Raw genomic sequence first — 27,706 nt, forward strand, 5'->3', positions numbered from 1 at the left:
CAGACATGGATTATTGTGAATTTCCAGATCCCTGAGTGCAACTATCACATTCCTCATCCTGTGTCAGCCGATCATAATGTTTCACTGTGCTTTAGTGAATCACAAGAAACAGGAACAATGTCTCACCATCACACACTCTCTGAGTACAGTTTCCAACCAGTCCAGAAAGGCAGGTGCTGAAGGAAACAAAAACATAAACATGTTTAACATTTAAAAACAAGACATATTCAGTCCCAGAACCAGACATAGACACAGATAGAGCACTCGCCATAACTCCCTGGTTGGATTGAGGGCAAGGTAGGGGGGGGGGGGCGCAGGCAAAGATACATCCCAGACCCTAACCCCTTGAGTGAACCTCCCCCTCCCCCCACACGGTCAGACAGTACACTCCAGACCCTAACCCCTCACAGTCTGAAAATGTTTTTTGCTTCTTGTAAAAGTCCCCTTACTGGTCCCTATCTCCCATCTTAACTCCCATCTTTTAACGATGTTAAATAGAAGACTTCGGGATTCCCTTTTTAGGTTATCTGCTGGTCTCTTCTCAAACACTGATCTAATTTTCAAGGAACTTAAAAGACTCGTGCAAAAAATAAAGAGCAACAGTAATGGGGAATTTAACGTCCTAACGTGGACTGGGATAGTACCAGGATGGGGAAGGGCAGAGAGGGGGAAGAATATTCTAAAGTGCATTTATGAAGATTTTCTCCAATGAGATGTTCTTAGTTCAGCATAGAAGGAAGCATTGTTGGATAGCAAGTCAGCTGGTCTTAATACATTGTATTTTGGGGAAATATTTAGGAAAGAGTGATCATCATATAAGAAACAAGCAAAAAATAAATTACTGGAGTAACTCAGCCAGTCTGACAGCATCCACGGTGACAGAAACAGAGTTAACGTTTTGGTCGAGTGGCCCTTCTTCAGAATGGATAGCAGCTAGGTAAAGGTGGTATTTCTGGTAATGACAGGGTTGGGGAGCAGGGTGGGGAAGGAGTGAGTGGACAGATGGAGATGCATCCCAAAGAGACAGAGTAGAAAGGGTAGGCAGGCAAAGTGTTTGTTGATAGTGAACCAGGAAAGAAGACAAATTCGATAGGTGGTAATGGGGGCTGTGAGTAGTTAGAAATTGGTTGGTTGTGCTGGAAGCACCACATTGAATGACAGCATTTCCATAACATTGTCCATTAACTACATTCATTGTACTAGGTTTCACTCCAACCAGCTGAGGGTTTTCATGTTGGTTCCCATTTAGCTCATGGTTTATGGACAATTTATCAGGCGCAGTAAGGAATGGCCTTTGACATACCAGGAATTACAGTCTTTCAGTACAGTGGCACCAGCTTGGTAAACCTGCCCTCCATCCACACACTGGCAATCAGTGACAGGTACACAATCACCTTCCTGGAAAGGAACCATCAGATACATTGCATTAACAACAGGGGGTCCATGAATTAGCAATTAAAACTTCATCAAAACTCACTCACCTCATAATTAAACAACACAGCTCAGCCAACCCTTGCCCGCACCCCTCAGCTTCACCTCAACCTCAACAGATGTCCTCATTACTTTCATTGTCTCTTCCTCTCCATCTCTGTCCATTCCCACCTCCTCCCAGTCTCCCTCCACTGCCACGCTCACGTCTTCCCTATCTCCCTCTCTCCCTACCTAGACCTCATCTCCCTCCAAGCTTACTTCCTCTCTGTATTCTTGAATTCAATCACCCAGTTTTGTAGTTGATTTCCAGATTCAGGGTTGCTATGACAACATGTATGTTTTACCCTGAATCTATAGGAATGAGAGTGGATCCAATGTGACCCAGTCTGAGTAGTGATCCTGTGCTCTGCTTGCCTGGGTGTGCTGATCACCAAGCCCCACAATCAGTTTTTTTTTAGATTACTTACAGTGTGGAAACAGGCCCTTCGGCCCAACAAGTCCACACCGCCCCGCCGAAGCGCAACCCACCCATACCCCTACATCTACCCCTTACCTAACACTACGGGCAATTTAGCATGGCCAATTCACCTGACCTGCACATCTTTGGACTGTGGGAGGAAACCGGAGCACCCGGAGGAAACCCACGCAGACACGGGGAGAACGTGCAAACTCCACACAGAGAGTCTCCGGAGGCAGGAATTGAACCCGGGTCTCTGGCGCTGTGGAGGTGGGCACAATGATGGCACCATCAGAGGGCATGATGGGTCATGGGAGGGGTATTGTTGGCAATGACCATCACTGCCTTCCACAGGGTGAGTGCAAATAAGTAGATTGGGCATCATTAAGGTGGGATGTTGGGGGTTCAGACGGCTTGGAGGACAAATTGGAGATAAAGTTCAATGGGATGGGATCTCCACATGCAGGTGAGTGTGAAAACCAGCTGTCAGGTACACGGGAGTAAAAGAGGACATAGAGGTTTTGGAGAGTTATCTGGTGAGCAGGCAGACTTGTGGTAACTGTGACCACTGTGAGCTAAATTCATTGCCAACACTTGCAATTGTCTAGATATGAAATATCTCTGGAAAATGGTGAGGACAGTGCCCAGGGTGGGCTGAGTCAGAGTCGAGAGTGTGGTGCTGGAAAAGCACAGTAGGTCAGGCAGCATCTGAGGAGCAGAAAAATCAGGAAGGGCTTTTGCCCGAAACGTCGATTCTCCTGCTCCTCGGATGCAGCCTGACCTGCTGTGCTTTTCCAGCGCTACACTCTCCACGATCTGCAGTCCTCACTTTCACCTGGGCTGAGTCAGAGTCCATTTAATAAACAAAACCTCAGGGTGCCAAAGAACCAAATGCATGATGCATTCTTTCACACACTTCAGACAAATTTCAATGGTCATTATTTCTTCACCTATTTGAAATGCATGCAGAGTGAACACACTTTGACGTTAAATGCTGCTCAAAGCCAATCTGCAACATGCCACTGGTGCCTGAGTGGGCAGACTGCTTCCTCACAGCGCCAGAGACCCGGGTTCAATTCCCGCCTCAGGCGACTCTCTGTATGGAGTTTGCACATTCTCCCCGTGTCTGCGTGGGTTTCCTCCGAGTGCTCTGGTTTCCTCCCACAGTCCAAAGATGTGCAGGTTAGGTGAATTGGCCATGCTAAATAGTCTGTAGTGTTAGGTGAAGGGTAAATTAGGGGAATGGGTCTGGGTGGGTTTCGCTTCGGTGGGTCGGTGTGGATTTGTTGGGCCAAAGGGCCTGTTCCACACTGTAAGTAATCTCATCTGAGAATCTCACATTAACACCTCAGTGAGGTAGAAGTTAGCAATAAATACTTACAAAGAAGGCCAATGTTGGCCAAGACCACGCCATCAGTTACAAACCTTCCAAAAGTGCTGTGGGATGAGGGGAACGTTGCTGCATCATATGCCATGGGAGTATGACACTGGACTCTACTGAACACTCTGGAAAGAGAACGAGTTGTGGATCTGGAATGGGGAGCATTTGGAGTACGGCAGACACAATCTTTTGAATACATGCATTAGTGACTCAGCCGGTGCAATATCTTCACCAAGGAAATGCATATGCAGAGACCAGGGCTATGGTGAAGCTGATGTTAGGGCTGCTGAAGGTGTGGGACAACAGCACAGTGTGGTCTGGGCAGAGTGTGCCATACCATCCTGGCAGCAGGAAATGAGGCGAAATGCTGAGGAACAAAGGGAATAGGAACTCATCTTCATTAATGTAAGAGCTAGAATGTACCTGACTGACACCTGACTTCAGTAGATAAGAGCAGACTATCACAGAATCATCCTTCATCATGACGATTGTATTGGACATCGGGAGTGTATTGTGGGGAGCAAACGGCAGCCTCTGAATACACCGCGGCCCGTGTTCACACCGCGGCCCGTGTTCACACCGCGGCCCGTGTTCACACCGCGGCCCGTGTTCACACCTCACCCTGTGTTCACACCGCGGCCCGTGTTCACACCTCACCCTGTGTTCACACCGCGGCCTGTGTTCACACCGCGGCCCGTGTTCACACCTCACCCTGTGTTCACACCGCGGCCCGTGTTCACACCGCGGCCCGTGTTCACACCTCACCCTGTGTTCACACCGCGGCCCGTGTTCACACCGCGGCCCGTGTTCACACCTCACCCTGTGTTCACACCGCGGCCTGTGTTCACACCGCGGCCCGTGTTCACACCTCGCCCCGTGTTCACACCTCACCCTGTGTTCACACCGCGGCCCGTGTTCACACCGCGGCCCGTGTTCACACCTCGCCCTGTGTTCACACCGCGGCCCGTGTTCACACCTCACCCTGTGTTCACACCGCGGCCTGTGTTCACACCTCACCCCGTGTTCACACCGCGGCCCGTGTTCACACCTCGCCCTGTGTTCACACCGCGGCCCGTGTTCACACCTAACCCCGTGTTCACAACGCGGCCCGTGTTCACACCTCGCCCTGTGTTCACACCGCGGCCTGTGTTCACACCTCGCCCTGTGTTCACACCGCGGCCTGTGTTCACACCGCGGCCCGTGTTCACACCTCACCCTGTGTTCACACCGCGGCCTGTGTTCACACCGCGGCCCGTGTTCACACCTCACCCTGTGTTCACACCGCGGCCTGTGTTCACACTGCGGCCTGTGTTCACACCGCGGCCCGTGTTCACACCTCGCCCTGTGCTCACACCTCGCCCCGTGTTCACACCTCGCCCTGTGTTCACACCGTGGCCTGTGTTCACACCTCGCCCTGTGTTCACACGGCGGCCTGTGTTCACACCTCGCCCTGTGTTCACACCGCGGCCCGTGTTCACACCGCGGCCCGTGTTCACACCTCACCCTGTGTTCACACCGCGGCCCGTGTTCACACCTAACCCCGTGTTCACAACGCGGCCCGTGTTCACACCTCGCCCTGTGTTCACACCTCGCCCTGTGTTCACACCGCGGCCCGTGTTCACACCGCGGCCCGTGTTCTCACCTCGCCCCGTGTTCACACCGCGGCCCGTGTTCACACCGCGGCCCGTGTTCACACCTCGCCCTGTGTTCACACCTCGCCCTGTGTTCACACCTCACCCTGTGTTCACACCTCGCCCTGTGTTCACACCGCGGCCTGTGTTCACACCTCACCCTGTGTTCACACCGCGGCCCGTGTTCACCAACACATTCCACCCTGACCTTAAATTTATCTGGACCATCTCTGACACCTCCCTCCCCTTCCTGGACCTCTCCATCTCCATTAATGACGACCGACTTGACACTGACATTTTTTACAAACCCACTGACTCCCACAGCCACCTGGATTACACCTCTTCCCACCCTACCTCCTGTAAAAATGCCATCCCGTATTCCCAATTTCTCCGCCTCCGCCGTATCTGCTCCCAGGAGGACCAGTTCCACCATAGAACACACCAGATGGCCTCCTTCTTTAAAGATCGCAATTTCCCTTCCCACGTGGTTAAAGATGCCCACGAACGCATCTCGCCCACATCCCGCACCTCCGCCCTCAGACTCCACCCCTCCAACCGTAACAAGGACAGAACGCCCCTGGTGCTCACCTTCCACCCTACAAACCTTCGCATAAACCAAATCATCTGCTGACATTTCCGCCACCTCCAAACAGACCCCACCACCAGGGATATATTTCCCTCCCCACCCCTTTCCACCTTCCGCAAAGACCGTTCCCTCCGTGACTACCTGGTCAGGTCCACACCCCCCTACGACCCACCCTCCCATTCTGGCACTTTCCCCTGCCACTGCAGGAACTGTAAAACCTGTGCCCACACCTCTTCCCTCACCTCCATCCAAGGCCCTAAAGGAGCCTTCCACATCCATCAAAGTTTTACCTGCACATCCACTAATATCATTTATTGTATCCGTTGCTCCCGATGCGGTCTCCTCTACATTGGGGAGACTGGGCGCCTCTTAGCAGAGCGCTTTAGGGAACATCTCCGAGACACCCGCACCAATCAACCACACCACCCCGTGGCCCAACATTTCAACTCCCCCTCCCACTCTGCCGAGGACATGGAGGTCCTGGGCCTCCTTCACCGCCGCTCCCTCACCACCAGACGCCTGGAGGAAGAATGCCTCATCTTCCGCCTCGGAACACTTCAACCCCAGGGCATCAATGTGGACTTCAACAGTTTCCTCATTTCCCCTTCCCCCACCTCATCCTAGTTTCAAACTTCCAGCTCAGCACTGTCCCCATGACTTGTCTGGACTTGTCCTACCTGTCTATCTTCTTTTCCACCTATCCACTCCACCCTCTCCTTCCTGACCTATCACCTTCATCTCCTCCCCCACTCACCCATTGTACTCTATGCTACTCTCTCCCCACCCTCACCCTCCTCTAGCTTATCTCTCCACGCTTCAGGCTCACTGCCTTTATTCCTGATGAAGGGCTTTTGCCTGAAACGTTGATTTCGCTGCTCGTTGGATGCTGCCTGACCTGCTGTGCTCTTCCAGCACCACTAATCCAGTTTTTAACCTGTGTTCACACCTCGCCCTGTGTTCACACCTCGCCCTGTGTTCACACCTCACCCTGTGTTCACACCTCGCCCTGTGTTCACACCGCGGCCTGTGGTCACACCTCGCCCCGTGTTTACACCGCGGCCTGTGGTCACACCTCGCCCCGTGTTCACACCGCGGCCTGTGTTCACACCTTGCCCTGTGTTCACACCTCGCCCTGTGTTCACACCGCGGCCTGTGGTCACACCTCGCCCCGTGTTCACACCGCGGCCTGTGTTCACACCGCGGCCTGTGTTCACACCGCGGCCTGTGTTCACAACGCGGCCCATGTTCACACCTCTCCCTGTGTTCAAACCTCGCCCTGTGTTCACACCTCGCCCTGTGTTCACACCTCGCCCTGTGTTCACACCACGGCCTGTGTTCACAACGCGGCCCGTGTTCACACCGCGGCCTGTGTTCACAACGCGGCCCGTGTTTACAACGCGGCCTGTGTTCACACCTCACCCTGTGTTCACACCTCGCCCTGTGTTCACACCGCGGCCCGTGTTCACACCTCACCCTGTGTTCACACCGCGGCCTGTGTTCACAACGTGGCCTGTGATCACAACGTGGCCTGTGTTCACAACGCGGCCTGTGTTCACACCGCGGCCTGTGTTCACACCGCGGCCTGTGTTCACACCGCGGCCTGTGTTCACAACGCGGCCCATGTTCACACCTCTCCCTGTGTTCAAACCTCGCCCTGTGTTCACACCTCGCCCTGTGTTCACACCTCGCCCTGTGTTCACACCGCGGCCTGTGTTCACAACGCGGCCCGTGTTCACACCGCGGCCTGTGTTCACAACGCGGCCCGTGTTTACAACGCGGCCTGTGTTCACACCTCACCCTGTGTTCACACCTCGCCCTGTGTTCACACCGCGGCCCGTGTTCACACCTCACCCTGTGTTCACACCGCGGCCTGTGTTCACAACGTGGCCTGTGATCACAACGTGGCCTGTGTTCACAACGCGGCCTGTGTTCACACCGCGGCCTGTGTTCACACCGCGGCCTGTGTTCACACCGCGGCCTGTGTTCACAACGCGGCCTGTGTTCACAACGCGGCCTGGGTATGTGCCTGTTTTTGCTGTCTGTAAATTATCCAATCCATTACCTGCGTGTGATGCCCCCTGCTGGATACAGTGTCCTGGCAGCCCTGGGACAGAGCATCAGTTACATAGAGGAGATGTTTGGACGGGATGGTGATAAGTTGAGATAACAGTGTCATGGTGGTTAATTAGTGAATAGGATGGGAGTGGAGTTGCACATGGAAGGGCGATCAGTAATGCCAGAATATTTTGTGGCTGTTGTGTCATCACCCTCTTGGTGAGGGGCCATGGCTCAGCCTCTGACTTTCAAGTTTGTCCAATCTCTCCTTATAGCGAATACACATTCCCGGTGAGGAACCTTACCAGATTCTCAGTACTTGCCCAGCAGTACAGCAGCCTTTTAAAGATGGCGTGGGTTCAACGGACATTATTTTTTGGCAAATATCTGCTCAGTGGTAAATAATCCAGGGACAAAGCACGGTTGGATGGGAATAGAATCAGTTAAGGAGGTGACAAAAGGTGGGGTAGGTCGATAATGGGATGAGTTTGAAAGCTCACTAGGCCTTGAGGCGAAAAACTCTCCAGAAAATAAAACGCAACTTGTACTTCTTCAAAACGACACAATATTCAGCCAAAGGTGTCTGTACATACTGAATCAACATCACATTTACAGAGAGATCTGACTTCACTCAGCCTATTTTCCAGCTTTGGTCCATACTCCTGAAGCGAATACAAAATACGATTTAAAATATGGTAACATTTTCTGACTCAATCACCGTTACAGGCAGTGAGTTCCAGACTCTTACCACCCTCTCGGTGAAAATACTTCCCCATCACTCTCTGCACGACCTTCAACCTTCACCTGTAGTTGATTGTCTCTGGTTGTTGACCAATGGGGTCAGTTCCTTCCTGTCAATTTATCATCTCTTCTTTCAATCTCCTCTCCTCTAACGGAAACAACTGCAGTCTGTCCAATCCCTCTCCATAATTGACATCTTCCAGTCCAGGCGACATCCTGGTAACTCTCCTCTGCACCCTCTGCAAAGCTATCACATCCCTCCCATAATGTGGATTCCAGAACTGCACACAATACTCTTGCTGTGACCTCACCAATGTATTATACTGTTCCAACATCACCTCCCTGCTCTTCAACTTTGGGTTTTGATTAATACAGACAAGAATCTCAAATGAAACTTTGGTGCTAGAAAAGCGCAGCAGGTCAGGCCGCATCCAAGGAGCAGGAGAATCAACATTTTGGGCATCAGCTCTTCATTAGGAATGAGGCTTGTGCCTGAAACGTCGATTCTCCTGCTCCTTGGATGCTGCCTGATTTGCTGTGCTTTTCCAGCACTACAGTCTTGACTCTGATCTCCATCATCTGCAATCCTCACTTTCTCCCATTATCCCATATGTCTTCTACACCACATTATCCACTTGTCGTGGGTCACCATGTGCCACAGAGAGAGAGAGAGAGAGAGAGAGAGAGAGAGAGAGAGAGAGAGAGAAGCAGAAAAAAAAGAGAGTGAGAGAGTGTGTAGTTCAGGGCTTGGTGGTGACAAGAGATCAGTGTCACTGGTAAGAATCAGTTGGCTGTCTGACCTGGAAGAGGAGCCCATCCTGACAGTAACATCCAGGGCTGCAGTTCCGACTAAACTCCTTTCCCGCAATGAGCTCTGTGCACGTTTCAGGTCCGACTGAACAATCTCGCCACACAGTCCCATCAGAGCAGTTCAATTGATGGGCTTCTATTATCAACAAAGAACAAGGGAAGGGAACAGAGTAGGTTATTAGCCAAGTACAATCCAACAGCAGGCAAATAGACATCTCCCACAGCTCAACACAGTTATCAAATCCACTCTCATCATCAGAGGAGAGTCAACAGACACACAACATATTCTCTTAATCACACACACTCTCTCAGCACTGACCCTCCGACAGTGCGGCTCTCCCTCAGCACTGACCCTCCAACAGTGCCCACTCCCTCAGCACTGACCCTCCGACAGTGCGGCTCTCCCTCAGCACTGACCCGCCAACAGTGCGGCACTCCCTCAGCACCGACCCTCTGACAGTGCGGCACTCCCTCTGCACCGACCCTCTGACAGTGTGGCATTCCCTCAGCACTGACCCTCCAACAGTGCGACACTCCCTCAGCACCGAACCTGCGACAGTGCGGCACTCCCTCAGCACCGAACCTGCGACAGTACGGCACTCCCTCAGCACCGAACCTGCGACAGTGCAGCATTCCCCACCATCACTAACAGAGTATGGAGCATTCAGAGTGAGACAGTATTCCCTGCCAGTTAAGTTTCTTGGGGACCCTGAAGTTCAGTGGCTACTTCCCCCAGTTAGCACTCACCACATGGCTGGTTGTTACAGCTGGTCAGCTGACTGCTTTGTGACGAGATATTCACTCGCGTTCGGTTCCTGAAACCCCCTCCACAAGAGACAGAACATTCTGACCATTGACCCCACTCACTCCACACTCCTGGGGTAAACAGGGACAGGAAAGAAAGTTAGACATCCTGCAACGACAGCATGTGAAACATCAAAGGGACTTAGGAGCTCCTTCCGGATTCTTCTAAACTCGAGCGAATACAGTCCTAACCCGATTACAGTGAATATAGTCCTAACCCGATTACAGTGAATACAATCCTAACCTGATTACAGTGAATACAGTCCTAACCTGATTCAGTGAATACAGTCCTAACCTGATTCAGTGAGTACAGTCCTAACCTGATTACAGTGAATTCAGTCCTAACCCGATTACAGTGAATTCAGTCCTAACCCGATTACAGTGAATACAGTCCTAACCCGATTCAGTGAATACAGACCTAACCCGATTACAGTGAATACAGACCTAACCTGATTCAGTGAATACAGTCCTAACCCGATTACAGTGAATACAGTCCTAACCTGATTACAGTGAATATAGTCCTAACCTGATTCAGTGAATACAGTCCTAACCCGATTACAGTGAATACAGTCCTAACCTGATTACAGTGAATACAGACCTAACCCGATTACAGTGAATACAGTCCTAACCTGATTCAGTGAATACAGTCCTAACCCGATTACAGTGAATACAGTCCTAACCTGATTACAGTGAATACAGTCCTAACCCGATTACAGTGAATACAGACCTAACCCGATTACAGTGAATACAGACCTAGCCTGATTACAGTGAATACAGACCTAACCCGATTACAGTGAATACAGTCCTAACCTGATTCAGTGAATACAGTCCTAACCCGATTACAGTGAATACAGTCCTAACCCGATTACAGTGAATTCAGTCCTAACCTGATTACAGTTAATATAGTCCTAACCCGATTCAGTGAATACAGTCCTAACCCGATTACAGTGAATTCAGTCCTAACCTGATTACAGTGAATATAGTTCTAACCCGATTCAGTGAATACAGTCCTAACCCGATTCAGTGAATACACTCCTAACCCGATTACAGTGAATACAGTCCTAACCCGATTACAGTGAATACAGTCCTAACCCGATTCAGTGAATACAGTCCTAATCCGATTACAGTGAATTCAGTCCTAACCCGATTACAGTGAATACAGTCCTAACCCGATTCAGTGAATACAGTCCTAACCTGATTACAGTGAATACAGACCTAACCCGATTACAGTGAATACAGTCCTAACCCGATTACAGTGAGTACAGTCCTAACCCGATTCAGTGAATACAGACCTAACCTGATTCAGTGAATACAGTCCTAACCCGATTACAGTGAATACAGTCCTAACCCGATTCAGTGAATACAGTCCTAACCCGATTACAGTGAGTACAGACTGAACCCGATTACAGTGAATACAATCCTAACCCGATTACAGTGAATACAGTCCTAACCCGATTACAGTGAATACAGTCCTAACCCGATTACAGTGAATACAGTCCTAACCCGATTCAGTGAATACAGTCCTAACCCGATTACAGTGAATACAGTCCTAACCTGATTCAGTGAATACAGTCCTAACCTGATTCAGTGAATACAGTCCTAACCCGATTACAGTGAATACAGTCCTAATCCGATTACAGTGAATTCAGTCCTAACCCGATTACAGTGAATACAGTCCTAACCCGATTCAGTGAATACAGTCCTAACCTGATTACAGTGAATACAGACCTAACCCGATTACAGTGAATACAATCCTAACCCGATTACAGTGAATACAGTCCTAACCTGATTACAGTGAATACAATCCTAACCTGATTCAGTGAATACAGTCCTAACCCGATTACAGTGAATACAATCCTAACCCGATTACAGTGAATATAGTCCTAACCCGATTACAGTGAATACAGTCCTAACCCGATTACAGTGAATACAATCCTAACCCGATTACAGTGAATACAGTCCTAACCCGATTACAGTGAATACAGACCTAACCGATTACAGTGAATACAGTCCTAACCCGATTACAGTGAATACAGTCCTAACCTGCTTACAGTGAATACAGTCCTAACCTGCTTCAGTGAATACAGTTCTAACCCGATTACAGTGAATACAGTCCTAACATGATTACAGTGTCTCTTCAAATGTCAATTCTGCCATCCCAGGAATCAGTCTGGCAAATATTCACTGCATTCCCTCCACCACCTGGATATCCTTCCTTAGCTTAGGAGACCAAAGCTGCTCACAATATTCCAGGTTGGTCTCACCAAGGCCCTGTATCATTGCACAAGACATCCCCATTCCTGTACTCGCTATGAAGACCATTTGCCTCCTTCACTGTCTGCTGCACCTGCAATGTTTTCTTTCATCAAAGGGTTGACAATGACACCGAGGTTTCATTGCACTTCCCTCTTTCCCAATTTACCACCAATAATCTGTCTTCCTAGTTTTTTTCTGTCAAAGTAGATATCCGCATTATACTGCATCTGCCATGTATTAGCCCACTGCCCCAGCCTATCCAAATCACAATGCAACATCTCTGCATCCTCCTGAAAGCTCACCCTCCCACCCAGCTTTGGGTCATCTGCTCACTTGATATAGTACAGTCAGTTTCTTTATCGAAATCGTTAATAGATACTGTGAATAGTTGTGAATAGTTGTGAATAGTTGGGGTCCTAGCACTGACCTCTGTGATATCCTATTAGTGTCTGCTATTAGGAAAAATACCCGTTTTTTCCACTCTTTGTTTTCTGACTGCTAACTGGTTCACTGTCCATCTCAATACACTATCCCCAATCACAGACACTAACCTTGCCTTCCCCTCTCTGAACCTGTTGCTGGGTTTGATCTTGGAGAGGTGCAGATGTTACTCACTGTCACAGAGCTGCAGACTGCAATACTCCGTTTCCATCATGTCACCCTCACACTCTCTCCCACCCAATGCTGCAGGAGGGTTTGTGGGTGATCGGAATCTCCTTCTGGATCCAACGTCACAGCTTCTACTGCAGGAACTCCACGGTGTCCAGCGGCTCCATGCACAGTCCACTGCAACGGGAAGATGTAGGGAAACACAGAAAACAGGGAAATGTGCGAAAACAGGGAAAAGTGGGAAATAATGGGGTAACAAGGAAATGTGTGAAAACATGGGGAAACATGTGGGAAATATGGGAGGATGGCAAAACATGTATCAGAATGGAATACAAATGGAACAACCAAAATTAACAAGGAATCAGGGACTTTTATTTGATTGGATCTTCATTTGATCTGATTATAACCACAAGCAAAGGAATCCAGAATTTTGATAACAATCCACTCCTTTGCTTCATAAGAATTCACCTGTCCCGGTGAAAAAATATTCAAAGAATCTGCTTCAAGCACCTTTCAGAAAGACAGCTCCAAATACACTCAATCGTTTGAGAGAAAAGAAATCACCTCATCTGTGTTTTAAATGAGCACCCCCTGATTTTCAAACAGTGACTCCTAGTTCTAGATTCTCCCACAAGAGGCAACAAGTTGTCCACATCCACACTGATAAGACCCTTCTGGTCCCTACATGTTTCAGTCAAGTCACCTCTTGTCCTCCTGAGCTCCAGTGGGTACCAATTCCACCTCAGGACGTCCCAGATGGCCTCCTTCTTCCATGATTGCAACTTCCCTTCCCACGTTTGATGATGCCCTCCAGCAGATCTTTATCACTTCACACACCACTGCCCTCCAAACGCAACAAGGATAAAATCCCCCTGGTCCCCACCTTCTACCCCACCAACCTCCACACACATCGCATCATCCTCCAGCACTTCCACTACCTCCACCACCAAAAGGTAGATTTCCCTCCTTACCCTTATCAGTGTTCCGGAGAGACCATTCCCTCCATGACTCTCTCGTCAGGTCCACGCCCCCCCCACCAGCCCACACCCCACTCCTGGCACCTTCCCCTGCCACTGCAGGAAGTGCAAAACCTGTACCCACACCACTCCCCTCACCGCCGTCCAAGGCCCCAAGGGATCCTTCCACATCCATCAGAAATTTACCTGTACCTCTACCAATGTTACCTACTGCATCTGTTGCACCCGGTGTGGTCTCCTCCACATCAGGGAGACAGGACGCCTTCTTGCGGATCAATCCAGAGAACATCTCTGGGACACCTGCACCCACCAACCCCACTGCCCCATGGCTGAACACTTCAACTCCCCCTCCCATTCCGTTAAGGAAATGCAAGACCTGGGCCTCCTCCACCGCCAAACCTTTACCACTTGATGCCTGGAGGAACACCTCCTATTCTGCCTTGGGACCCTGCAACCACATGGGATAAATGTGGATTTAAACAGCTTCCTCATTTCCCTCCCCCACCTTATCACAGTCCCAAGTCTCCAACTCGGCACCGCCCTCTGGACCTGTCCATCACTCCCCCACTGACCTATCACCTTCTCCCTCACCTTTATCCACCTATCACTTTCTCAGCTACCTTCCCCCAGCCCCACCTACATCTCAATTATCTCTCAGCCCCCCCGGTCCACAAGCTTCATTCCAGATGAAGGGCTTATGCCCGAAATGTTGGTTCTCCTGCTCCTCGGATGCTGTCTGACCGGCTGTGCTTTTCCAGCATCACTCTCTTCACTCTGATCTCCAGCATCTGCAGTCCTCAGTTTCTTCCAGTGGGTACAAGCCGAATTTGTCCAGTTTTACCTCATAAGACAACCTTGCCATTCCAGGCATGAGCCTGGTAAACCTTCTCCAAACTGCCTTCAGTATATTTATAGCGTTCCTCACATACAGAGACCAATATCCCCATAGTCCTCCAGATGTGGTCTCACCAATGCTCTGTGTAACTGAACCATGATCTCACTAAATGCTGTATTCATGTCCCCGCATGATAAATGATAACATTGCATGAGCTTTCCTGATTACAGACCAACCATCTGTGATTCATGCACATGGTCATTCAGATCTCTCGGAATCTCAGAGTTCTGCAACCTCTTCCCATTTAGATAACGTGCTTCTTTTTTATTGTTTCTGCCAAAATGGCAATTTTACTCTTTCCCACATTATATTATCTTTAGAATGAGGGAGGAAGAGTTGGAGTCAGAGGGGAGAGATGGGTGGATCAGAAGGTTTGGATATAATGGGATGGAATAAGTCAGGCAAGGCCAAGGGGTTCAGGGATGATGTAGGGAGGTGCGTGACTGATGCCACAATAACTCATTGTACGTTAAAGAATCAGCTTTCCAACTCCAAGTCTAATTCTGAAAACCCTGACCAAACTCCAGCAAGTCTCCCTGTCACATGTTCTCTTCCATCATCATTAGAGGAGATGCTATTCCCAGCCTCATTTACTCTGACAAAGTTCCAGACCACACTGGGGAGAGAGGCTCAGGAAGGGGATGAGGGTATGGACCAGATGGGGAAGTGTTAGTAACAGAAGATGGGATGTAGTCGGTGAGATGAACAGTTGATTTGCTCAGTACCTGCACAGGGAAGATTGCCACAAACCAGGTCTCCAGACAGGCATGTGCTGTAACCAGGAAAACAAACACCATTAGTGAGCTATAAAAACCAAAAGAACTGGGGATGCTGTAAATCAGAAACAAAAACGCACGTTGCTGGGAAAGCTCAGCAGGTCTGGCAGCATCTATGGAGAGAAATCAGAATTAATATTTCAGGTCCATTCACCTTTCCTCAGAACTGATGGTAGCTTGGAAAATGTTGGTTTATGTGCTGATGATAGGGTGTGGGGGGGGGGGGGGCGGGGTGGGGGAAGGGGTAAGGAGTCAGGGGTAAGGTGGGGATAGAGCCCAAAGAGAGAGAACAATAGCTGAACAGACAAAGCCGTTGATAATGATCTGGCTGGGAGGGTGAATAGTTGTTACTGAGGACTAACTAATGGCTGACAATAGGTATTGTATAATGGCAGACAATGTGATAACAAAGTTTTGTGTGGGGTAGACGGGAGGATATGGGGGATTTTATACTCTAAAATTATTGAACTCGATATTGAGTCCAGAGGGCTGCAGGGTGCCCAAGTGGAAAATGAGGTGTTCTTTCAGCTTACGCTGAGTTTCACTGGAACATTGCAGCAAGCCTGAGCCAGAGATGTTGGCCAAGGAACACGGTGGGGTGTTAAAGTGGCAGGTAACTGGAAGTTCGGGATCTTTTTTGCGGGCAGAACGTAGATGTTCTGCAAAGTGGTCACCCAGTCTATGTTGCGTCTCCCCAATGTAGTGGAACCACACTGGGAGTAGTGAATGCAATAGATTGGATTGTAAGAAGTGCAGGTAAAGTGCTGCTTCACCTGGGCCCTTGGATCCTGAGGAGGGTGGGAGGTAAATAGGCAGATGTCACACCTGTGGTGGTTGCAGGGTTAGGTGCCATGGGGCTGTTGAGGGAGGGAGGGAATGTTGAGAGTGAAGGAGGAGTGGACCAGGGTGTCCCAGAGGAAACAGTCTTTGCGGAAGTTGGACAAGGGAGGGGAGGGGAATATGGTTGTAACATTTCCCTGGAGGTGGTGGAAATGTCATCTGATGATCTTCTGGATGTGGATCTCAATGTTAGTGAGCTGACTGAGAATATAGACCTGCAGATAGGAAGTTGACTACAGATAGGGTCAGAGTATTGTCTCACGGGGGAGAGTCATGGTTCAGTCTTTGGTTGGGGGGATGGTGCCTGTGGTTTGGGCTGGGTTTGTTCGATTGTGCTGGAGACCTAGAAACAGACAGGCCTGTACATTTAAGACATTAGTAAGACCTCAACTGCCCCCAGTCAGAATCTTGATTGTTGTAAACAGCTGAAGGGACACAGTGTCTGATACAATCTGCGAGTCTTTGGGGTGTCTGTCCTGGCATCATAAGGGCACTGAAACTCATGTACCACCCTGACCTACTTGGCTGGACAGCAGCTTTGTGTTGGTGGTAAACAACCCCTCATCTTATAGCTTGTGAAACAGCTCACTTCACCTGGTCCTCAAAGGTCTGACATACTGAGGTGGACTGGGTGCTTTCCAAAGCTGTAACCCCTGGGGGTTACACAATTTACAGAGAGAAATGATCTGGTGAGGGTCACCTTTAATCCAGAGGGCAGCTATGATTTGGCCTATTTAGAAAGATAGACCATTCAGTCTATTGAATCTGTCCCATCATTCAACATGATCATGGCTGATTAAACACTGCAATTCCTTTTACCCAATTCATCATCCTCACTCTATACATCACTGGGAATCAGAAAATGATTAATCTGTATCTCAACCACAAAGACTGAGCTCTGTCAATCCTCTTCCAAATGTTTGCAATCCTCTGAGTAAAGGAAATTCAGCTCATTTCAGTGGCAACTGGCAAGTGGCACCAACACCACTCCCTCCTCCCCCCCCCCCCCCCCCCCCCCCCCCCCACCTCCGGTTCTAGACTCGCCACCGAGGGGAAAGACCTTGAGCCAGGATTTCAGTATGAAATCTACACAAAGTAACTGACCCTATTTACGAGGTTAGTGATGAGGCCAGTCTTGCAGCACATGGGTCTACAGGAATCCTAATGTGTCAGCTGACAGTGACCCCACCCACCCCCTAGCCTTGAGATGGCGGCAAAATATACTGATGAAGGTAGTGTAGAGTGTAGATGATGTGATTTACTTCCACTTCAGTAAAGCCTTTGACAAGGTCCCACATGGAAGGCTAGTCCAAAGGGTAATAGCCCATGGAACTGAAGACAAGTTGGCAAACGGGATCCAAAATTGGCTTGTAAACAGGAGGCAGAGGATAACAGTGGAAGGTTTCTAATTGGAAACCTGTGACCAGTAGTGTACCACAGGGATCAGTGCTGGGTCCCTCGCAGTTTGCTATATACATTCAATGACTTAGATGTGATGTAGAAGGTATAAAAGTAAACTTACAGATGACATGAGGATCGGTGGGTGTTTTTGACACTGAGGAGGATGGGGGGGTGGTGTGCAGCCACACGACGTGTTTGCTGTCATTAGCCAGGTAGTAGAATATAGGAACAAGAAAGTCTTGTTCTAACTTGGTAAAACATTGATTAGGTCACAGATGAAATACTGTGTGCAGTTCTGGTCCCCACACTGTTGGAACAACATGACTGCGCTGGAGACAGTGTGGAGGAGATTCACCAGGTTGTTGCCTGAGATAAAAAGTCTCAGTTATGAGGAGAGATTGGATAGAGACTGGTTTTCCTTGGAGTAGAGGAGGTTGAGGTGTGATCTGATTGAGGTGTACAAAATTATGAGAGGCATTGACAGAGTAGATTGTGAGGCTCTCTTCCCCATATCAGACATATCAGAGGGAGTAAGTTAAAGTTGAGGAGTGATTGGTTTGGGTGTGATGTGAGAAAGAATTTTTTCACCCAGAGCATGGGACATGTATGGAACATATTGGCTGAGAGGGTGGTAGAGGCAGGTACTCTCATAACGCTGAAGACCGTAACTGGATAAGCACTTACAATGTCAACGCACAGCGGGCTTTGGACCAAATGCAGATAGATGGGATTAGTGTAGTTTGGTGTTGTTGGTTGGCATAGACATGGTGGGCTGAAAGGCCTGTTTCTATGCTGTATGACTCTATGAACTATGAGTTACTGAGTTGCTAAGTTTAATGATATAGATTCACACACAGGAGGCAGGACCAGATCACCACCAAGGAGGCAGGACCAGATCACCACCAAGGAGGCAGGACCAGATCACCACCAAGGAGGCAGGACCAGATCACCACCAAGGAGGCAGGACCAGATCACCACCAAGGAGGCAGGACCAGATCACCACCAAGGAGGCAGGACCAGATCACCACCAAGGAGCACTGCTGTGAGATGTTAATGGCTTCCTCAAGTGACATTAATATTGTTCTGTAAACTGAGTCTGGTCTCCATAAGGTGAAAGATTTCATCGATGTGCAACTGCAAACATAGCTCAAAACTGGATGCAGCAATTCACCGAATTGTCAAGAAGAGTCAGGAAGGATATTATTTCATTGGAGGCAGTTCAGAGAAGGTTTACTGCAATGATCCCTGGGATGGAGGGATTGTCTTATGAGCAAAGGCTAGACAGGTTGGGACTCCACTCACTGGTGTTTAGGAGAATAAGAGGTCACCTCACTGTAACAAATCAGATTCTTCAGGGTCTTGACAGGGTCAATGCTGACAGGATGTTAGGGACATAGTCTCAGAATAAAGGGACACCAATTTAAGACTCAGATGAAGAGGAATTTCTTCTCTCAGAGAGTTGGTTGTCTTTTGAACTCCTTGCCCCAGAGAGCTGTAGGGACAGAGTCCTTGTCTATATCTAAGGCTGTGATTGATTCTATTGAAGATTTAAAGGGCCAAATTGCCTACCCCTGTTCCTATCTCTTATGTTCTTATTGAATATACACAGCAATTAGAGTCCTTTAACCTGAACTGTCTTAAAGGAGAGGTCCAACTACAGCCTTGAGATGTCCATGTATCTACTGCCCTAGTCGTTCTAGGTGGAAGTGGTATTGGGTTCGAAAGGTGCAGTCGAAGGATTTTTGGTGAATTTCTGCATTTTATAGATGGTACATATTACTGCTACTCAGCATCGGTGATGGAGGGGGTGGATGTGCTACCAAGCAAACAGGCTGCTTTGTCCTGGATGGTGTCAAACTTCTTGAGTGTTGTTGGAGCTGCCCCCATCCAGGCAAGTGGGGAGTACTCCATCCCACTCCTGAGTTGTGCCTTGTAGATGGTGGGCAGGCTTTGGGGTGTCAAGAAGTGAGTTACCCGCTGCAGGATTCCTAACCTCTGACCTTCTGTTTCAGCCACAGTGTTAATGGAGTGAGTCCAGTTAATTTTGTGGTAATCCCTCAGGATGTTGAAAGTGGGGCAATTCAGTGATGGTAACACCATTGAATCTGGGAGGAAAGTGATTAGATTCTCACTCACTGGGAGCATGGAAGCTAAGGTTGGTGCGGGTCATAGTGGAATTGGAATTGGAATAATTGAAGTGGAGAATGCAGCTGCTCAAACACCTACCAGTTATTGCAGGGATCCTTGTAAAGGATGTAGCCGGCTGGGTACCACTGGCCGTGATAGTAACAGTTACATTGTTCTGGTGGGACACAGGAGCCATTCTGCTGAAAGAGTCCATCGATGCAGTAACAGCCTTCGTAACAATGGGTGGTACATTGTACACTGTCTGTCAGGTCAAGGCAGCCCCGGGGACAAGGACCACCTGACTGAAGACACTCACCCACAGTGAGGTAGACCATCCCGTCTGGACAAGTGTCTGTGAACAGAGCAATCCCAGAGTCAGAGTCAGCGCAGAAACAAAAGGGACACATTGAGGGACTGCAGGGGAGTGATTCCCTCACACTCCACTTCCAGGAGACTGACCAAACCCCATTCACACCCCCAGGGAGATCGACACCCCCACTCCCAGGGACAGTGAATGTCTCCAACTTATATCAGAATGGGTAAAGAAAGAATAGAGTCATAGATATGTACAGCACGGAAACAGACCTGTCGGTCCAACTCATCCATGTTGAGCAGATATCCCAGCCCAATCTAGTCCCACCCGCCAGCACTTGGCCCATATCCCTGTAAACCCGCCCTTCCTATTCATGTATCCATCCAAGATGCCTTTTAAATGTTGCAACTGTACCATCTACCACTTCCTCCGGCAGCTCATTCCATACACGCACCACCCTCTGCATGAAAAAGTTGTCCCTCAGGTCTTTTTATATCTTTCCCCTCTCACCCTAAACCAATGGTCTCTAGTTCTGAACTCCCCAACCCCAGGGAAAAGACCTCGTCTATTTACCCTATCCATGCCCCTCATGATTTTATAAACCTCTATAAGGTCATCCCTCAGCCTCTGACACTTGAGGGATTCAGTCTCTCCCTATTCAAACCCTCTAACCCTGCCAACATCTTTGTAAATCTTTGCTGAACCCTTTCAAGTTTCACAACATCCTTCCAATAGGAAGGAGAACAGAATTGCATGCAATATTCCAAAAAGTGGGATGGCACGGTGGCTCAGTGGTTAGCACTGCTGCCTCACAGCGCCAGGGACCCGGGTTCAATTCCCGCCTCGGGCAACTGTCTGTGCACATTCTCCCCGTGTCTGCGTGGGTTTCCTCCGGGTGCTCCGGTTTCCTCCCACAGTCCAAAGATGTGCAGGTCAGGTGAATTGGCCATGCTAAATTGTCCGTAGTGTTAGATGCATTAGTCAGGGGTAAATGTAGGGAATGGGTCTGGGTGGGTTACTCTTCGGAGGGTCAGTGTGGACTTGTTGGGCCGAAGGGCCTGCTTCCACACTGTAGGGATTCTAAAACAAAGTGCTGAAAATGTGTTGCTGGAAAGGCGCAGCAGGTCAGGCAGCATCCAAGGAGCAGGAGAATCGACGGTTTGGGCATGAGCCCTTCTTCAGCCATTCCTGAAGAAGGGCTCATGCCCGAAACATCGATTCTCCTGCTCCTTGGATGCTGCCTGACCTGCTGCACTTTTCCAGCAACACATTTTCAGCTCTGATCTCCAGCATCTGCAGTCCTCACTTTCTCCTAAAATAAAAGTGGCCTAATCAATGTCCTGTACAGCTGCAACGTGACCTCCCAATCCTTGTACTCAATACTCTGACCAATACAGGAAAGCATACTAAACACTAGCCTATCTTCCTGCGACTCCACTTTCAAGGAGCTATGAACCTGCACTCCAAGGTCTCTTTGTTCAGTAACACTCCCCACGACCTTACCATTAAGTGTATAAGTCCTGCTCTGATTTACCTTTCCAAAATGAAGCACCTCTCCTTTATCTAAATTAAACTCCATCTGCCACTCCTCTGCCCATTGGCCCATCTGATCAAGATCTCGTTGTGCACTGAGATAACCTTTTGCTTCCTCTTGTGGGGAAGAACCTAACTAGAGGCCATCAGTATAAGGTAGTCCCCAGGAAACCCATCTGGCAGTTCAGAGGAAACCTGTTTGTCTAAACAGTGGTGAGAAAGTGGAACTCACTACCACAGGGAGTGGTTGAAGTGAATTGATTAGTCACCCTTCAAGAAAAACTAGACAAGTATTTGAGGGAGAAGAGAGTAGAGGATCATGGTGCTGAATTTAGATGTGGAAAGTTGGCATTTATCCACCAGCATGGACAGGTTAGACTGAACGGCCTGTTTCTGAGCTGGCTATCCTGTGAAGTCTGATCCAGCTCCTGAAGATTCTCAAAGCACCAGAGGGTCACATTTTGAAGGGGAGCTGGGAAGAATATGTTTCCAAGCAATGAGTTGTTTGATCTCGAATGCTCTGCCTGATAGTATGATGGAACTCTCTAAAGAGGGCTGCAGAGATATTTGAAGGGGCAATCGATGTTCTCAGAAACTGTTAGATTCCTACGTATTGGCTCTGTGAACCCATCGAACCATAGAAACCTTATACATGGGCCAACACAGAAGGAGGCCAGGGTTTAGATCAGAGTGGTGCTGGAAAAGCACAGCAGGTCAGGCAGCATCGGAGGAGCAGGAAAATTTACATTTTAGGCAAAAGCCCTTCATCAGAAATTCCTGATGAAGGGCTTTTGCCCGAATTGTCGATTTTCCTGCTCCTCCGATGCTGCCTGACCTGCTGTGCTTTTCCAGCACCACTCTGATCTAAACTCTAGTTTCCAGCATCTGCAGTCCTCACTTTTGCCACAGAAGGAGGCCATTCAGCCCATCTTGTTTATGCTGACCCAGAGATGCCATTTGGTTTATAATCCTGCAGCTTACACCATTAAGGTGCAGATGCAGGTACCTCTCCAAAAGAGTTTAGGGTCTCTTCCTCCATCACCCACTCAGGCAGTGAATTCCAGACACCCACCACCCTCTGTGTAAAAATGTTTTTCCTTCTGTCCCCTCTGATCCTTCTGCCATTGAGCTTGAATCTATGACCTCTGGCTTTTGATCTCTCCACCAAGGGGAAACAGGTTCCTCCAGTCTATTCTATCTCTACCCCTCACAATATTGTCTACCCTAATCATGTTGGCTCTCAGCCTTCTCTGTTCCAAGGAAAACAAACCCAACCTCCCCAATCTTGCCTTGTGACTACAATTCTCCAGCTCAGGCAAACGTCAGTCAATCCTCTCTGCACTGTCTCCAGAATTGCATCTTCCTATAATGTGGCGACCAGATCACACACAGTACTCCAGTTGTATCCTCACTGGGGTCTTATACAGTTCCATCAATATATTCCTACCCTTGTATTCTGTACCTCTGCCAATGAAGGACAGCATTCCACATCTTTCTTTACAAACTGTATCTCTCTGTACTGCTAACTTTCAGGACCTGGTCACCCACTGTCACTTCACACACTTACCCATCTCCATTTCCCAAAATTAAATCTAGAATTATGTCTCCTGTCATTGGATTTGTCACATATTGTTTGTGTGAGCCCTGGTGTGTCTGTAGATTGTGGAAAGTGATAAGGTGAAGTTCTTACGATCACATGGCTGAGTGTTACAGTCCCGTGTTTGAATGTGTGGACCAACACATTGGTTGCCTCCGTGGCGTGACTGGGGGTTTGTGCAGCTTCGGTTCCTGAACTGCACTCCGAAGTTACACAGTGAACTGCACTCAGACCACAGGCTCCAGGAGCTCCATCCTCCAGGTACTGAAACAAAACACAACACAACACAGGCTCCTGGGACCACCACACAGTTACAACGGACAGCGCCAACTGGAGCCAGTGCCCCATATCCAACCATTCCACTGTCTGCCAACCACCCTCCCCCTCCCTCCCCCTCCCCCCCAGCCACTTTATCCCTCCCCCTCCCCCCCAGCCACTTTATCCCTCCCCCTCCCCCAGCCACACTTTCCCAACCACTCTCCACCTCCTCTCTCCTCTTGTCCAACTGCCCTCCCTCTTTCCTTGCCACACCCCCACCCCTCACCACTTGGAAAAAGGCTCCCCCTGTCCACCCTATCTAATCCTCTGATTATCTTTCATGTCTCTATTAAGTCACCTCTCAACCTTCTTCTCTCTAACGAGAACAGCCTCAAGTCCCTCAGCCTTTCCGCGTAAGACCTTCCCTCCATACCAGGCAACATCCTGATAAATCTCCTCTACACCCTTTCCAAAGCTTCCACATCCTTCTTATAATGTGGTGACCAGAACTGTACACAAAACTCCAAGTGTGGCCATACCAGAGCTTTGTACAGCTGCAGCATAACCTCCTGGTTCCGGAACTCAATCCCTCTATTAATAAAGGCCAAGACACTGTATGCCTTCTTAACAACCCTGTCAATCTGGGTGGCAACTTTCAGGGATCTGTGTACCTGGACACTAAGATCTCTCTGCTCATCTGCACTACCAAGAATCTTACCATTAGCCCAGTACTTTGCATTCCGATTACTCCAGCCAAAGTGTATCACCCCACACTTGTCCACATTAAACTCCATTTGCCACCCCTCAGCCCAGCTCTGCATCCTATCTATGTCTCTTTGCAACCTACTATGTCCTTCGTCACTATCCACAACTCCACCGACCTAAGTGTCATCTGCAAATTTACTAACCCACCCTTCTACGCCCTCATCCAGGTCATTTATAAAAATGACGAACAGCAGTGGACCCAACACCAACCCTTGTGGAACGCTGCTAGTAACTGGACACCAAGATGAACATGTCCCATCAACTATAACCCTCTGTCTTCTTTCAGCAAGCCAATTACTGATCCAAACTGCTATGTCTCCCACAATCCCATTCCTTTGCATTTTGTACAATAGCCTACTGTGGGGAACCTTATCAAACACCTTGCTGAGATCCATATACACCACAACAACCGGTTTACTCTCATCTACCTGTTTGGTCACTTTGTCAAAAAACTCAATAAGATTCGTTAGGCATGACCTACCCTTCACAAAACCATGCTGACTGTCCCTGATCAGATTATTCTTTTCTAGATGGTTATAAATCCTATCTCTTATAACCTTTTCCAACGCTTTACCAACAACTGAAGTGAGACTCACTGGTCTGTAATTACCAGGGTTGTCTCTACTACCCTTTATGAACAAGGGAACCACATTTGCTATCCTCCAGTCCTCAGGCACTATTCTTGTAGACAATGATGATTTGAAGATCAATGCCAAAGGCTCGGCAATCTCTTCCCTTCCTTCCCAGAGGATCCTAGGATAGATCCCATCCGGCCCTGAGGACTTGTCTATTTTCACACTCTGCAGTATTTCTAATACCTCTTCCTTGTGAACCTCAATCTCTTCTAGTCTAGATGTAAGTATCTCCGTATCTTCCTCGTCAACATTTTCATTTTCTATAGTGAACACTGCCGAAAAATATTTATTTAGTGCTTCTCCAATCTCCTCAGACTCCACACACAACTTCCCACTATTATCCTTGATTGGCCCTAATTTAACTCTCGTCATTCTTTTATTCCTGACATACCTATGGAAAGCCTTAGGGTTAACCCTGATCCTATCCACCAACAACTTCTCATGTCTCCTCCTGGCTCTTCTGAGCTCTCTTTTTAGGTCTTTCCTGACTTCCTTGTAACCCTCAAGTGCCTTGACTGAGTTTTCACATTTTGTCCTAACATAAGCCTTCGTCTTCTTCTTGACCAGGGATTCCACTTCCTTAGTAAACCACGGGCTCACACGTTCTATATCTTCCTCCCTGCCTGACAGGTATATACTTATCTAGGACACACAGGAGCTTTTCCTTGAATAAGCTCCACATTTTTAATGTGCTCATCCCCTGCAGTTTCCTTCCCCATTCTACGCTTCCTAAATCTTTCCTAATTGCATCGTAATTTCCCTTCCCCCAGCTGTAACTCTTGCTCGGTGGAGTGCACCTATCCCTTTCCATCACTAAAGTAAACCTGACAGAATTGTGATCGCTGTCTCCAAAGTGCTCACCTACTTCCAAATCTAACCCCTGGCCAGGCTCGTTACCCAGTACTAAATCTAAAGTGGCTTCGCCCCTTGTCGGCCTGTCTACATACTGTGTCAGGAAGCCCTCCTGCACACACTGGACAAAAACTGACCCATCTATGGTACTCGTACTGTAGTGATTCCAGTCAATATTTGGATAGTTGAAGTCCCCCATGACAACTACCCTGCCTCTCTCACTCCTATCGAGAATCATCTTTGCTGTCCTTTCCTCTACATCTCTGGAACTATTCGGAAGCCCAGTGTGGTGACCTCTCCTTTCCTGTTTCTAACCTCAGCCCATACCACCTCAGTTAACGAGTCCCCAAACATCCTTTCTACAACTGTAATATTGTCCCTGATCAACAATGCCACACCTCCCCCTCTTTTACCATCTTCTCTGTTCTTACTGAAACATCTGAATCCCAGAACCTGCAACAGCCATTCCTTTCCCTGCTCTATCCATGTCTCCATAATGGCCACAACATCGAAGTCCCAGGTACCAACCCACGCTGCCAGTTCACCCACCTTATTCCAGATGCTCCTCGTGTTGAAGTACACACACTTCAAACCAGGTTCTCGCTTGCCAGTGTCAGATACTTGATTTGGGAACTCCCTACTCTCATCCTCTTCTGTACCTGTCCTACAATTTTGGTTCCCATCCCCCTGCTGTATTAGTTTAAATCCACCTTAATAGCTTTAGCGAATTTCCCACCCAGGAGATTGGTACCCCTCTGGTTTAAATGAAGACCATCCTGCTTGTAGAGGTCCCACCTATCCCAGAAAGAGCCCCAATTATCCCAAAACCCAAAACCCTCCCTCCTGCACTATCCCTGGTTGGTGTGTCCTGTGGAAGGGGCTCGAATGGGTCATGAGGGAGGTTGAACTATTCCCACCTGCACAGGGCTGAATGAGGCAGCGTTCCTCTTGGACAGAGTCTCCCAGACATTGCGAGGAGGTACTAGGACCAGCACTGGGACACTCCCGGAATCGCCTCTGCACTGAGACCTCATCCACATCATAGAAACACGATCGACTACACGGTGACCAAGGAGACCATGGACTCCATCCACGGACTGACTCCCCAACATCTGTATACAGAAGGAGACATGTCATTGTAAATCACAGAGAGACAGTACAGTATGGGGTAGGGAGAATTGGATGGGGAGAATGGGGTGGGATGAATAGGGATGGGGATGTGGAGAGAGAAGGTAAGATGAAGAGACAAAGAGACAGAGTGAAGATTGAAAGTGTAGCGATGGATGTAGAGTGAGAGAGGCACACAGAGTCATTCCCAGAGATAGAGACACTTCAATCAGGCCATCTGCTTTTCTTCACATTATGAATTCTTACCTGGTCTGCAGGCAGTGTAACAGCCCTGCACCCCCACATTATCGCCCACACAGGGGGCACCATCCATTGAGGCAGTGGGATTAGTGGGTGATCTGAGGAGAAAGGGATAGCATGGAGTTAAGATCTGGGAACATGTCATCACCAAGAATTTACAAATAAGGAGTGGGAACAAAGACCATCTCAGAACGATGTTGTTATCCCCACATTCTCTCTCACAAATCAGGCACCCAGACACAAGAGGCCTAAGCAAATCACCCATGGCATAGAAAATCTTCATTGGAGCAAATAACCACTTTCTCATCTCCCTTTATCTTAACCTTTCGTCAGGTCTTAAGCTGCCGTTCTTGTGTGAATACAAGACTCTGCGGGCTGTCAGCTCTAAACAAGCAACCAGTGAACTCCAGACTCAATATTACTGGGCAGGTAATATTGATGCATCATAGTAGAAAGTAAAAGGATTGTGGAATCAAACCATCGAGTGAACAGCAGATACAGAACTGTGTTCCCCAATCGCTTGCCTCTCCTGTACTCAATATCTGTGTTTAGTCTGTTTGTCTTTGTGAATCTATGTGTGTGCTTTTTAAATTCATTCATAGTTCATG

The 27,706-nt window shown here is 48.7% G+C and overlaps 1 protein-coding gene across 1 annotated transcript in view; it reads right to left on the reverse strand.

Moving 5' to 3' along the window:
• LOC140476820 (SCO-spondin-like) overlaps positions 1–27,706 on the reverse strand; it is a 354,974-nt gene that overhangs the window by 253,660 nt on the left and 73,608 nt on the right. Inside the window, exons 16-25 of the mRNA XM_072569613.1 lie at positions 27,105–27,196; positions 26,648–26,842; positions 23,314–23,484; positions 19,877–20,129; positions 15,359–15,405; positions 12,768–12,938; positions 9,840–9,968; positions 9,083–9,228; positions 1,304–1,398; positions 127–176 (exon numbers count right to left, since the gene is read on the reverse strand). Of these exons, the coding sequence (XP_072425714.1) occupies positions 127–176; positions 1,304–1,398; positions 9,083–9,228; positions 9,840–9,968; positions 12,768–12,938; positions 15,359–15,405; positions 19,877–20,129; positions 23,314–23,484; positions 26,648–26,842; positions 27,105–27,196 (1,349 nt within the window). The remainder of the gene's footprint in view (positions 1–126; positions 177–1,303; positions 1,399–9,082; positions 9,229–9,839; positions 9,969–12,767; positions 12,939–15,358; positions 15,406–19,876; positions 20,130–23,313; positions 23,485–26,647; positions 26,843–27,104; positions 27,197–27,706) is intronic.

The sequence above is a fragment of the Chiloscyllium punctatum genome, chromosome 5, assembly GCF_047496795.1.
Source record: "Chiloscyllium punctatum isolate Juve2018m chromosome 5, sChiPun1.3, whole genome shotgun sequence".
Classification (NCBI taxonomy): domain Eukaryota; kingdom Metazoa; phylum Chordata; class Chondrichthyes; order Orectolobiformes; family Hemiscylliidae; genus Chiloscyllium; species Chiloscyllium punctatum.